This window comes from Uloborus diversus, chromosome 6, assembly GCF_026930045.1.
Source record: "Uloborus diversus isolate 005 chromosome 6, Udiv.v.3.1, whole genome shotgun sequence".
In the NCBI taxonomy this organism is placed as follows: domain Eukaryota; kingdom Metazoa; phylum Arthropoda; class Arachnida; order Araneae; family Uloboridae; genus Uloborus; species Uloborus diversus.
The window spans coordinates 167659276-167674228 of record NC_072736.1 but is presented as its reverse complement, the minus strand read 5'-3'; the positions used below and the strand labels follow the sequence as shown (position 1 = coordinate 167674228).

General features: G+C 32.1%; 1 protein-coding gene across 1 annotated transcript in view; it reads right to left on the bottom strand.

Moving 5' to 3' along the window:
• Nucleotides 1-14953, bottom strand: part of LOC129225063 (active breakpoint cluster region-related protein-like) — a 91190-nt gene that overhangs the window by 29996 nt on the left and 46241 nt on the right. Inside the window, exons 7-11 of the mRNA XM_054859609.1 lie at nt 11498-11550; nt 10249-10368; nt 8986-9119; nt 8706-8773; nt 3129-3235 (exon numbers count right to left, since the gene is read on the bottom strand). Of these exons, the coding sequence (XP_054715584.1) occupies nt 3129-3235; nt 8706-8773; nt 8986-9119; nt 10249-10368; nt 11498-11550 (482 nt within the window). The remainder of the gene's footprint in view (nt 1-3128; nt 3236-8705; nt 8774-8985; nt 9120-10248; nt 10369-11497; nt 11551-14953) is intronic.

Genomic DNA, 14953 nt, shown 5'->3' with positions numbered 1-14953 from the left:
GTTTTGCTCAGCTAGAGAAAACAATGTACAATGTTTCGCCTTCCTATTTTATTTTCTCGAGAAATTCAGCGGATTGTTTTCTTATATTGTAAGTACACTTATATAAGCACTACCCGTTAATTTAATTTAGAATCATACACTGTATGTGTAGGTTCAAAATACAAAATTAAAATGTCATTGTAAATTCAGACTCCCCAATAGCGAACACTCCCCGTTAACGGACAAAAACTTTGGTCCTGACGGTGTCTGCTGTAGGGAGGTTCGACTGTATTTCCAATATTAGTCACTGAATAAAGAGAAGCAACCATTTGGCTCCTCATGATCTGCCGCCATAACAAAAACATACAAACTTAGTCAAAACGAAAACAATTTTTTTGTTTGCTCCACATGATTTTCTTATTGCTCATTATTTCACATTTTTTGTTTACTTTATTTTTTCCGTTAAAATAATGTCTCGTTCTGTAAAATATTGGTATCAATCAACTAAAATACGGGACTTTAGCCGTCCTGTATGGAAGGTCTCCGGGACGCGGGACAATTTTTCAAAATACGGGACTGTCCCTTGAAATCCGGGACATCTGGTAACCCTGGTGTGGAGGCCCCGGGGCAACGAAGGAGTGGAGGCCCCTAATCAGGGTTCGAAAAGATCATCATATTTTCGAAAATATCCGATACTTTGATATATATATCAGAATATTTTGATATATATGTATATATCCGATGTTTTCGACCCGTGAAAGTTAGGATATTTTGTAAAAACTTTATTGTGGGGGCCCCTTTGTTGTGGAAGCCCCCCCGGGGCAGTAGCCCCGCCCGCCCTCCTCTAAATCCGGCCCTGGTTCAATGTCATATCCAAACTCTTAACAACAGATGACTTTTATTCTTATTAAACTAGAGATCATCAAAAAAAGATAGATAATAGTTTTAAATCACCAGTAATTAAGAATACTTATTTTAGAAGAGCAATACTAGAACCTCAGGTTTAGCAAACAATTTGTTTCCGCGACAATAATTTAATTTCAAACGAGCTGATGTGTGCATCACATGACTTCCTTTTACTCGTATTTAATGTCATATACCCATTATTGGCAATTTTAATGTGACTCAATAGTTGGCAATATTGGCAATTTTAATGTGACTCTCTAAATATCACCAACAGTAGCCAAATTGAAAAGAGATTTAAAAAAAAAAAAACGCTAAATTTGTCGCCAAGTTGGCGACCAAAAAACTGGTGATATATTGCCAAGTGTCCGCCAAATTATAACACCACTTGAGTTTACATTGAAATTAACAATGATTTCCCCCCAAAAAGGGGCAAAAGATCCCTTTAGAGACACCAGACTGCAACCAAAAGGGGAGGTGCACAACTAGACCCTTTTAGGAGTCTACATACCAAATTTCAGCTTTCTAGGACATACTGTTCTTGAGTTATGCGACATACATAGGCACATACATACATACATACGTAACGAGAAAACTCGTTGTAATTAACTCGGGAATCGTCAAAATGGATATTTCGCGTGTCTATACGTTCTTAAGCACTTATCCTCGTGTGGTCGAGTCCAAAAAAAAAAAAACTCAACATTCATTCAGGGGTGAGCAAAATGGAAATTAAGGTCGATTTTTGAGTGAAATTTTTTTCGCGAATACAATACTCCCTTTTTTTGTAAACAGAAGTAAAAATTGAGTTTGACTTAATATCAAATATTCGAAGCCAGCTAGGGCCAAAATTTTACTCTCCTCTCAGTAGTGCTTAAACATAAGTTCTAATAAATTCAGTTTCATTCTCAATGGGACAATTACCTTGCAATATACAAACTTCTGCTTGAATCTCACCACTGGTTTCCAACACAACAATAACTTTGTATTTTCAGTAAGTTACTTTGTACGATAGCATGAGTAGTAACTTTTAGTGTTTAAAAAAGATGGTAGTCTCAAGAAAGATACTAGGATGATTAAATCAATGAGATTGTGTCCACTGATAAAATAATGTAGGATTCTGGTGCAAAAAAATTGTTGAAAGAAAAATTAATTTTGTGAGACGCATTTATCAACTCAACACTGACATTTCGGTTTGGATTTTTTGTTCAGGTATGTTATTTTCTTTGTGTGTGAAATTATGACATGAGGCACATGCTCTTGTGTCCCCAACTCTATTGGGCACTACATGAATCTATGTATTTATATATCGCATACATGCTTTTTCTTGAGCTATATTTTAGCAATAAGAAAAGTGCTTAATATATAGAAAACAACTTGAGCAAAACAAAATAAACAAGAAAAAATCATAGGGAAATTCTTAAATGGTAATCAAATGATGTTTCAATAATATTTATTCACATGATATTTTCTCTTTAAAGTATATAAATAGTCAAAGGATCATTTTAAAAAAAAATGGGCAGAGCCTAACAAGGGGCCAGAGTGACTAGGCACAATGGACAGCAGCTTTGGGCCCCATAAAAAAAGTGGCTCAAAAAGCAGCAATCCGAGTATGAGAAAATTAAATTTAAACTGCACTATACAGAAAGAAGTTTAGTATTCTATTAGACAAAAAATTATCCTTTTCAAAAAGTTAAATAAAGGTTGTCAAATGACTGAAAGAATTACTCATTTGACAAATAAATAAGTGGGGGTTATTTATTTATCAAATGAAATATATGACCAAGACTAAAGATAACCTTCAGACTGACCGGGACATTTTTTACAATCATTAAAAGTTACATAACAAAAAACATGAGTTCAGTAGTATTGCATCAATAGTTATTATAAAGTACCTATGGTATGCATGAAAAATTTAGCAATTTTTCTATAAAAAATACCAAATTTTATTTATTGCATATTTAAATTCATTTATTATTTTTCCCTTCCATAGCCCATTCGAAATGTTTATCATCATTTAATGTCTTCATTACCATAGAAGTCTAAATTTTGCTTTAGATCCCTCGTTAAAAAACTTATTTCATGTAAATTGGATGCAGGGGCTGAGATTGGTTTGCTCCATTGCTCCAAGTTGGGCCTTACTCTAAAGAAACTATCTTCTATCAATGTACAGAAATTTGTTTCAGATTTCATTTTGAAAATTGCATTTAGAATTCATGTGAAGTGCAATAAGTAAAAATAAAAAATACCTCTTTCCCCTTTTCTTCCCTCAAAATTTGATCTCGCACATTACTTGCTCTGGACTTCAATGAAAGAATATCAAACGGTGATGCTTCTTTGACTGTTTCAGTTTCATCTAAAAGAAGAAAATAAAATACTAAAATTTAAATTAAGTAGTTAAATTAACAGATTAATAACATGAAGTGTAGAAAATTACACACATCTTTGACAAATTATAGCAACAAAAGAAATATATGTAACATCGATGAAAACTTTTAGTAATCATTAGTAGATATTAGAAAGCAAGCTTAATTTTAGATAAAAAAACAAACTATCTGACATGACTACACAGCTGACAACAAGAAATTTTATTGCCAACATAAAATTATGATTGACTGCAGTTTTTTTTTTTTTTTTTGAATATTCACGAACTGCTTATCATTTTCATTGGACTAGTTGACGTTGGTCTGATTTTTCGGATTATCATGACGACGAGAATAAGTCTTGCTCGTTACTTTAAACATTTATTTAGAGAGATTTATTTTTGTCATCATGGTTACAAACTATCCGTGTTCATTCAAAATTTACCTCAAGCAGATTTTTCATTCAAAAACAGGGTTTTTTGTGCAAAATCATGCTTTTTCAGAAAAAAACCAATATAGATGAATTTAATAGCAAAACTTCATCAAAAACAAAATTTCCAGATTACTGATTCCCATCATTAAAGATTGACTGCATAACGTTATACGTTGTAAATAATCTTTATAATAAGTGTATTGATGGATATCGACCATAAAATATTTATCTTTAACACCACATCCTAATTACCATTTCTTATTTTAGAAGGTAAAAAAAATTTTCGCCTTCAATTGTCATTCTGAGCGTCTCAAATCAAAATTACAGATCAATTTTAGATCCTTAATTCTTAAAAAACCCAAAATAAAAACTGATAAGAAACGTCAATTTTTACAGATGGCATTGGCTTAAATTAAGCTGTATTCAACAGGATTGCCCTCTTCGAGTGGGCATAGCAAAAAGACAAACTTATAAGTCCTCTCCCACTGAAAATTAAATATAAGAATGGTTGAAAATAATGGTCAATACAAAATTATTGATGTTAAAGTGGCATAATCATGTAGCAAACTAAAACGATCGAGTTTTACAAAAAAAAAAAAAAAAATGCAATTAGATTTAGAAATGCATAAAAAAATTGGGACTATCTGAAAAAATCGTAAAAAAAAGCTCCAAATACATACATTTTATGCTTAATCTGCAAAAACTGATACATATGCTGAAGGGGGCAGCAATACTAAATGCTTTTGGGAGCAAGTTTGTTCAATTTGGTGCAGAAAAGTATATTTAGCGGTGTTTTGTAGCAGTCTGGCGCAGCATGGGTGATTGGAGCACAGTGTTGCCAGATGGTCTTATCCAGATTTCCCCAATTCCCTTCCAACTTTTCCCCAAAAAGCGATATTTTCTATCAAAATTCCCCAAATTCAAAAATTATTTTTCCACTAATATTTTCATAAAATGAGTAGACTTCCTCTGATATTTTTGTCTCTTGAAAAATGTTTTTTTCCCCCAAATAGCCCAATTTTCTTACAAAATTCCCCAACTTTTTTTTTTCTTCCCATTTTCGTTTTTTTTTTTTTTTTTTTTTTTTGTCTTCTTTATCTTTTTTTTATTTTTACTAATAATAAAGTTGAAAGTCTCTCTGTCCGGATCTCTCTCTCTCTGTCAGGATCTCTGTGACATGCATAGCACCTAGACCGTTCGACCGATTTTCATGAAATTTGGCAAAGAATTAGTTTGTAGCACGGGGGTGTGCACCTTTAAGCGATTTTTCTAAAATTCGATTTTGTTCTTTTTCTATTCCAATTTCAAGAACATTTTCCCGAGCAAAATTATCATAAGATGGACGACTAAATTACCAAGTTAACATAATGCGGAACTGTGACGTGGGCAAACCAATTGGCGAGAAATTCATCATGCATTATTTGTAAATATACAGGGGAACCAAAATACCTTTTTAATTTTCTACTACAGTCAAAGCCGTGCGGGTGCCACTAGTCATAAATACAAGCGCCGAGAGATAAGAAATCACCAAATTTTTTTTTCTACTCGCATTTACTTACTCTGCTTCTGTATGTACATTTAAACTATGATTTTTGTATACATTTATCTAAGAACATTCTTCAGACTTATTTATGCCTGTTTCACATTTCAACTAGTTAGTCACAGAGAACTATTAATGCGAATTCCGTAGCATAAAATTCCACAGAATGCGAAATGCGAATTCCATAAAGCTAAGCAAAGCTAAAACAACACTGTTTGATACAAAAAATGTAATTACCAGATGTCAAGATGCGAATTCAAATACGAAAAAAATATTTTTTCCCCAGGTTTTCCCCAAGGAAAAAAATTTTTCCCCAAAGAATTCCCCTCAAAACCCATTTCCCCAAAATTTCCCCAGAGAGCACCAGATTTCCCCAAAATGGGGAAATTTCCCCCAATCTGGCAACACTGTTGGAGCAGCTGGCACATCCCTGTACCCCTACCCTGTACCATGTATCTCTCCCCCCCCTACTGTTTAAAGCATACAAGGTACCAGCATCATCTTGTCAGACAGTCCACAGCCATCTTAACACAAGGCCTGCGCGCTCATTCAACATGGCCGCCCGTGAAGGCGGTTTGTTTACATCTCATAACAGCTCTACCGTGAATAAAAATTTAGATTTTTTTATAATCCATTAAAAAAAACAGTTAATTTTTACGTGAAATACTCCAATACATCTTTAAATTAAAAATTTATATCGTTCGAGTTTTAATATCGACACAAATAGTTCTTAAATAGTAAACTAAATTAAAATTCATGCATGAAACATTAAATATTATATTCGCAATAAATATATAAATAATGAATAAAAATGGAAATTTTAATGGGTAAAAAGAAAATACACTTCAACTTCAAATCATAATGCAAAAGAAAGTACGAAATAAATTTTGCTTACTGTAAATTGTAAAATGATTAAGACAGACGGGGAAGATAAACGGGAAGTGCATATTTGTTATTCATAAACTAATAAATATTTTGCATTTTTCACACGAATGATTTACAGTAGTATTGATTTCCTTTGATAAAAATACAGACAAATGAAAAAAAAATAATAATAAGATGGAATAAAATAAACCAATATTTAGCCATATTTCTAACTGTTACAAACAAAAGAAACAGCATATATTTTTGAGAAAAAAATCACTCCAATACCCAATAATAATTACAAAACATCTGAACAATTGAAACAAACTAAACAATTGGTATAAAAGGACAATACTGATGCATATATTTCAGAGTAAAAAATATAATTAAGATTTATCATGAGTTATCTGTGAGTTTTTTTTTTTTTTTGGAGAAGTTATTCTACAGTAATGTTCTTACTGTATTCATCAGTTACTGTATTCTACAGTAAAATACTGTTATAAATCGTTTGCATAATATTTCTCAAAATCAAGAAAATGGTGTGAAAGCTAAGCTTGTAAAGGTCACGTACCACATTTCTAATGCATGGCTCGCTAATAGTTGTTAAAAGCTTTAATTCATTTTCATTTGCTATGAATTCCTCCAAAAAAAAAAAATCCACAACATTTCAAAATACATTTATAGAAATAGAAGCTGGGTTTAAAAGAAAAAGTTGGTGTTTTTCAAAAGTCACGATTTCATGTATCTATTAAACTGCACTCTTCAGAGAATTCATATTAAAAAGCTCCTTGAAATTTTAGTTACAAAAAATAATCATTTACCAAAGTGAAGACAAAAAGTTTCGTCATTAAAATCGAAAGTAATAAACGTGTATTACATGAAAAAAACATAAATAAAAATGTGTACCTTTCAATAATACAGTATAGTACCTTACAGAAATAGAAACTGCTTTAAAAGTTAATACAGTTGCTCTTTTTAATGAACCGCGATCTAATGTATTTATTAAACAGCACTCTTCAGCCAATTGATGTTAAAAAGTTCCTTTAAACAATAGTTACAAAAAATAATCATTACACAAATTGAGGGCAAAAAAGCTTCGTCATTAAAATCGAAAGTGATAAAAATATGTAGCATGAAAAAACATACATAAAAATTCGCCCCTTACAAGTAAAAAATCCTTAAAATATTATTTTACAAGTACAGTAAAACTCCTCTAATACGGACACTATCAAGACAAAATTTTTTGAGGGGTGTCCGCATGACAGAGGTTTAATAATACCTTTTAATTTTACCTTAGAATCGAAGAATTAAATACTGTCCACATAGGAGGGGTATCCGCTAGGAGGGATTTTACTGTATTTATTTTTATTATCAATTCTGCTTAAAAATAACCATGGGTAACCACACTTACCTTCTTAACATTTTTTAATCCAACAATAGTAGCTTCAAACATATTTGGAAATGTTAAACATTTGATACGTTAAATTTTCACCACCAAAGTATCCCAACGGCTTATAATGTAAACTTGACGAAACGTAACGATTTAGCACAGTCAAATACAAAGAACAAAAAAGAAAACATCATTTCAAGTCTCCATAAAGACAGTTGATAACGTATTCACACATTTGGAATAAATATTACTTTGCTATTTGATACTAAAGTTGTGAGATGAAATACAATATTGCATCAGCAACGAGCAGCTACTTGAAGTCCACAACACTGTTTGAACTAAAGGGATTTCCCCGCTCAAAGCCTGCTTGAGGTCACGTGACACCGATTGCGCAATACAGCGCGTAGGCCTGATATATAGAAGGCTGTGGACAGTCTTGTGAAAAAACAAGATTTGACTTGAGAAAAGCCTCGAACAGTCACACGAAACGCAAAAATACTGAACAGTACAACAATTCTAGCTATCAACTGAGAGTTGAGATGATACACTAAATAATGAATTAGGTTGAGGAGAGCCTTCGAACATGGAACAAAAAAAGCCCTTAACTCGTTTTTCATACAACTTAGAACTTTCTAACAGATGCCATCTTCAGCAGAAAAATAAGCACTTTCGATGGACACATAATTTTAATATGTGCACGTATTTTTTCACCGTCATATTGGGGCATTTATGCGAAAATTTGGACATATTAGAATAAAAAAGGAACACAATCGGATCTTTTTCGAACTGGTCTACAAACCTCCCCAGTACCAAAAAGAACAAACGGTGAAAGTTTCAGCCAAATCTGCCGGGTAGTTTCTGAGATCTTAGGGAACAAATTTACCAAACTCCATTTTTATATATTAAGATTATCTTTGCACAAAGGTATAGCTTGACTATGAAGAGAAGGCGGATGACCTTGAAGCGAAACCTCATTTTGTATCATTTGTAACAGGTGGAATCAACCAGAAAGCACCTAAAAGTGAGAGTCGTCCTTACTGATCCTATCTATGACAAAATAATAACAATCAACCTATTACAAACGACACAAATGATGTGTTTGCTTCAAGGTCAGCCGCCTTCTCTTCGCGGTCAAGCTTTACACATTTTTTATAATTAAAGCACTCTTTAAGCATGTTTGCACTTAAAAAACAGTTTTCTATGCTAGCATTACAAATTCTGAAATACAATACTTACTATTGGTTTCAGAAAGAACAACTTCTGACAGTGGAATAAACCATTTAACTTCAAAAGTAAATTTTTGTCTAAATGGTAGAAAAAAGGTACCATTAACATTTCTGACAAAGCAACACATTTATAATGATGATAATTGAAAACATAATTAAAATAAAAAACATAATCAATTACAGTATGAAGTAACCATGTGCAAATTGACAAATCTTGGCCATGCATTAAATTAGTTTTGATAAATAAATAAACAAAAAACTAAACTAAGCAATTTAAAAATCAAAATTACCGAGTGGAAGGCTTATATTTGGCACATACAATTACATCACTGAACAAAAATAAATGTCTCAATTTCCTATGTCCTTCAGATAACTCAACAATGAAGCTGTTTTTCACTAAATGCCTCTGGGCTCGATCAGTTACCTAGGGGAAAAAAATAAAGGTTTCATAAAACAATAAGAGAAAAAGAGTTTAGTGTTCTTTGCAAAAACCTACACACAAACAAGTTTGCATAATTTTAAACCAAAATAAAATTCATAGACAGGCAATCTTTCTCAGAGGCAGGTTTACAGGTTTGAAGGCAAATTCCAATGCATTTTTGGAGGCCTTTTACAGATGAACAGAACTATGTAAAATATTTTTCATGTGATTTTTTGAATCCCCTTTGGGGCCCCACGTCTCTCCCAATTGCGACATGGAAAATCCGCCACTGATTCTAGAGCAACACATAATTATTTTTTATTAATATGATAAGCAGGAGTGACCATAAACCTAAGAGCAATGGTGCACCCTCCAAATTTAGCAAACGATGATGAGCACTTTATTTCTACTTGGCACAATAGAGGATTATGCGAAGGGGCCATCCACAAATGATGTCACGTAATGGGGGGGGGGGAGGGAAGTTAGTTAAATTGTAAGTTTATGACAAGAGGTGTGACATCATACGATTTGATTTAAAAAAATTTTTTGTAACAACATGTTCATGTAACATACATTTTTTCACAACTGTGTTCATGCGTAACATGTGACAGGAAGGGGGAGAGTGACACTTTGACAAAGAGAGTGTCAAGTGTGTTGAACAAAGTCAATATTATTTATGGACAACCTCTTCGTTCAGAGGACAGTGGAAAAATAGTAAAAGATGTTAAACTTGATTGATTTATGTTGCGGTCAGATTATCTGCTGCTTGGATTATCAGCGTGTCTTTTCATTTTTTTTCTAATAGTCAATAAATGTTTTTTAAACTCATGATTATGTTACTGTTTGTTTTTAGCTATGCATGAGTGAGTGTTAATTATATTTTTTAGCAATTGTATACACTAGTATCGTTTTTGACCTATTATTCGGATTATCCGCAGTTTTCGCTAATCCGCGGTTATCATGCCATCCTATTTCGCCCATAATTGAGAGTTTACTGCATTACTTTCCAAATGACCCCTCTGCATGTAGAGAGAGATAATAAAGAGGAAACAATAATTTAAAATATGCAATACAAAATTAAAAAATGAACAAATATTAATTGAAAAAGAGAGAACGATAAATAGTTACTTACAGGAAACATACTCTCCGTAGCAGATACATTGATATCATTCAAGAAACACTGCGTCATCTTAAGAGCAGTTTTCAAGGTCTTGAAATCAGGATGATTTTCAGGAGTATATCGTAGCAAATCCTACAAAAAAAATAAGTCAGAAATATACTCGCTCATCAATAATTCTTTTTTCATGAAATATCTAATTATTAGGACCTACAGTGATATATATTTCAGACCTATAGTGGATCAAGTCCATAGACTGAGATAAGTCAAAATTGCAGTCAACTAACATTTGTTGAATTCGGAAGTGATTTAGATGATAATTTGATTCTATTGTTTTAGTATTAAACCAACTATAACACCTGTCATAATTTGAAAACTCAAGAACAATAATCCATGCAACAAATCAACAATCAATTGGAAATAGTTTTGACTTGAACCACTTTAGCTCTGAACACCTCATATAAAAAAGATTTTCTATTATTGTGACACAATATGCAAAAGTTGCGTTGACTCTGGGACATGTAATTTCCTCAATTTACAGTTTTGATATTTCACAGTGCCTATTTGCATTCTATGTTTTTTGTAGATTTCCCTAAAACTATTTTTGTACATGGGAGTGGATGCATTTGATTTGATACTAGTACTTAAAAAAGCTAAATTTTATATGCTGCCTCTTTGCTGTTTGTTTGTTGTTTAATTTTTCATTACATTTGCCTAAAGTTCTACTGGCTGGTAATCCTGTTGATTTGGTTATTTAAATTCTGTTGTGGTTTGTATTTTCTGTGTTCTCTAATGCATTACTTGTTATGAAATATATGTAAAAAAAATAAATAGTAAGCACTGCTGTTTTCCCAAAAGTTACAAAATAAGTAGTTCTTGCAAACTTAGAAAACAGCTCACTGAAAAACTGACTGAAATAATGTATTTCCAATAATAAATTTATAGTCAAACATGAAGTATCCTACATTTGTTCCTCCTCCTTTCACCATACACACAGACAAAACAATTTAATTCATTAAAGTTATGAAAACAACTTTATTTTTAAAAAATATTAGTATTCTTTTGTAATTCTTGTTATAGTGAACAAAGCATTTAAAAAACTTGATTATTAAAACACAAACTTCAAAAGAAAAAAAAAAATAAATAAATAATTAAAAATAAATAAAATAAATAAACAACATTTATAAGGGTTGGAGTTACTATTCTTATTACAGAGAAATATTACACTTGCAGAAAAATAATGAGACATTAAAAATGAGCATACGTGAAGAACTAAGGCATTTTTCTGAACTCTTGCCACTGGTTTATGGAGCAAATCTGAAAATGATAATGAAATTATTTTAAAAATGCTGATAAATATCAAGATAATGCAAAGCAAAATTTGATGATAAATCTAAAAACAATGTTAAATTGATGGTTTGTAAAATGTTATTTAATGTTAACTACAACTTATGCAGTGCCTCTAAAAATTTACATCAAAACTAAAACTGAACTCAGTGGCACAACAGCCGATGGGGCCCCAAGGCCAACTGTGCCTATCTCGGTTTTCAAGACTGAGGACTCTGGGGTGCAGGGTTGGCCGGATTGGACCCAATGGTTTTTTTTGAAAAAACCCATTTAAAAAAACCCATTATATAGCCCACGTTTGGGTTTTTTTTTTTAATTTTCTGAGAAGTTTTTAAAAAAGTTAATTAATTTAAATACTTTCACAATTTAAACTTCTTTTTTATTTGTTCTTCACCACAGACAATGGACATAAAAAATGAATTTTGAACTTTAATAGTATTTCTTAACTCTCAATGGCATTAAAAAAATATTTCAAAGATTTTAAATAAATATATTTAACTTTTTTCTTTAACTGGTCAATAAATAACTCAAATTATCTTGACTAAGTCTTGTCACTTCTGATTTTCTCAATATTTGTAGATTGTACAGAGGAAACTACTCTAGCTGAAAGGCTTTCATTTGAATTATTTTCTGCAAACCAACACGTCACAAATCTCGAATAAACAAGGCATATTTTTTAGACATTAACAGGTTTTACAAACGATTGGACAGAAAACAGAATAGGATATATAGTATTTTCATTATCTTATGAAAAAGTTTAATATTTATTACTCTGTTCACAGAAATAGAAAAACAGGCAACATAAAATTCTAAGAAATGTCTTTATCTGGAATTTAGTAAAAAGGGATTTAAACTATTTGAGGTTCTACAGTATTTTTGCATAACAAAATAAAATACAATAAAGTAAAATGCAAAAAAAAAAAAAATAAATAAATAAATAAATAAATAAAAACGAACGAACGAACAATAGATTTTATCACTCAAGAAGTAACTTTGCCTTTACTGTTGGTAATCATGGAAACTAAAAAATCTGAAACTTCACCATTCTTGGGTTTTGTCGTCTTTTATACTTTTCTTCAGAAAACGCTGAATTTTCCAGCTTTTTTTACCCCAAAACAGTTTTTGTGCTTTGTCCATTTACTTACACTACAATATGCTACAAGTACCCACATTTTCCCTAAAAAAAGACAAAAAAAAAACCCACATTTCTTTTTAAAAAACCCAGCTTTATTTGGGTTTTTTTGGGTTTTATTAAAAAAAACCTGAAAAACCCTAGGTCCATGGGCTTTTTTAAAAAAACCCGGGTTTTTGCCAACCCTGCTGGGGTGCAAAGACAGAAAAGAGAAAATTAATGAGACAATTAAGAATGAGCATACGTGAAGAACTAAGGCATTTTTCTGAACTTTTGCCACAGGTTTATGGAGCAAATCTGAAAATGATAATTAACCTACTGTGCCCATCTCAGTTTACAAGACTGAGGATTCTGGGGTGCAAAGACAGATGTTCTGATGGGTCATTCCACAGAAAACAGTAGTTTTGTCCCACCCGTGACGCCTCATATATTTTCATTAAAAATAATATTTTGAAATATTAATGAGCAATGTTTTTCTGCTTAGCAAATTACAAACTTATGTGTGATTTCTTAAGCAAACAATTTCGTCATTACCCTTTAAAATTATTACTTTGAAATATATGAACCGCCACGTGCGGGACAAAGGGTTGACTTTTTCGTAGAGTGGCCCTCATTAGGTGATAAGCCGAATCAACACCTCCTTAAGACTAAATGCCTGTCACATTCGTGCTTTTAACATAGAGCAAAAGTAATCCCAATAAGTTAATTTCGGTACACCTGCTACTGCCATCTATCGAAGGTCGAAGGTATTAGAAATTGATAGAGTGGAGATTGGTTAACTTCTAAATTTAAATTCTGAAATTAACCAATATACAATTTGATTGGATCCATCGCCATAGCAAGGCCATCTTTGTATTGTCACCAGGTAGCACTGAAAGGTGTATCGGCGGAGAATCACTTTTTGAAGCATTTTTAAGGTAAGGAGGCCGAATGTGAAACACCCAGTGTTCAGTTCTCATGCACGCTTAGTACTCATTCTATTGACTCATTGAAGGGATGAAAACCTGAGTCAACTATGCCTAACTCAGGTGTCAAACCCAGGTCTGCGGCCTGGTAGCCGGAGACGCTAACGCTCAGCTTCTTCCATCAAAACAAGTTTTAAAAAAACCCTCTATTATTTACCTATATAAAAACTATATCATCAATCAAGGGGAAAAGTTCCTAAAAATTCCCCACAATACCTAAGTCACAAATTAGACCCTAAAAATCTCTATTACAATCAGGATATTAGTCACTAAAAACTCCCATTAGATAAAGGATTACAGTTCCTAAATATTGTCTCCAGTCACCAAAATCGCTCATTAGAATATTAACAACTGTCCTTAAAAACCGCTATTAAAATGAGGACATTAATCCCTGAAAATCCTCATTTAAATAAGGACAGCGTTAGAAATTACTGCTGGTCCACTGGTCCCAGGCCAGTGAAACCTGCCTCGGATCACCATAAAAAAATAATCTGTGGTCCATGGGACCACAAACTGCTGGCTATTTTCGATCACACTCTGCTAGAAAAAATCAAAAGCATAGCCTAGCCAATGTTTAGCTATTTATTAGTCAAACTGTTGGTTGATTTCTTTTACAGTTCATTTTATTTTCATAAGTTTTACCTAATTTTAAATGGCACATATACATTTTACTCACACTTGGAGAGAAAAATAACGTCCTCAAAAAAATTAAAAATGGTCAAATTAAGTTCACAAATTTTTGGTAGCCTATTTTAAGCGTTGTTTAATGAAATTGTTTTTCAGACTGTATGCTTGGCTGTTTAAGATTAGATTAAAATGTTTATTGCCAAACTTTGCCAATTAAAAATTTTAAATTTTGAAACATTCAAGTATATTAAAAAATCACCATCAGAAGAAAAATGTTTTATACTTGTTGGCTATCTGTTTTGCATTGTTATTTAATATTAAGCGTTCACATTCACACATTGTTATTTAATATTATGTTCACCATTTTTTGAACTTTATTCGCAGTACAGTAATTTTGCAGTGTTTTATCAATGAGCAAAAACTTAATAAATGTAATCATCATAAAACGTAAGTAATATTTTGGTACAAGCATATTTAGTGCTTAATTTAAAGCGGACCAGTGGTGTTGTTTGATGACCAGTACATATTCATGTTGACTGGTCCGAGGGACCAGTAGGATTTTTTACTGATTTCACACGCTGAAGGATATTCATCTCTAAAAATTCCCATTAGACTAAAGACAAGAGCTTTTAAATAATGTGAACTGCCC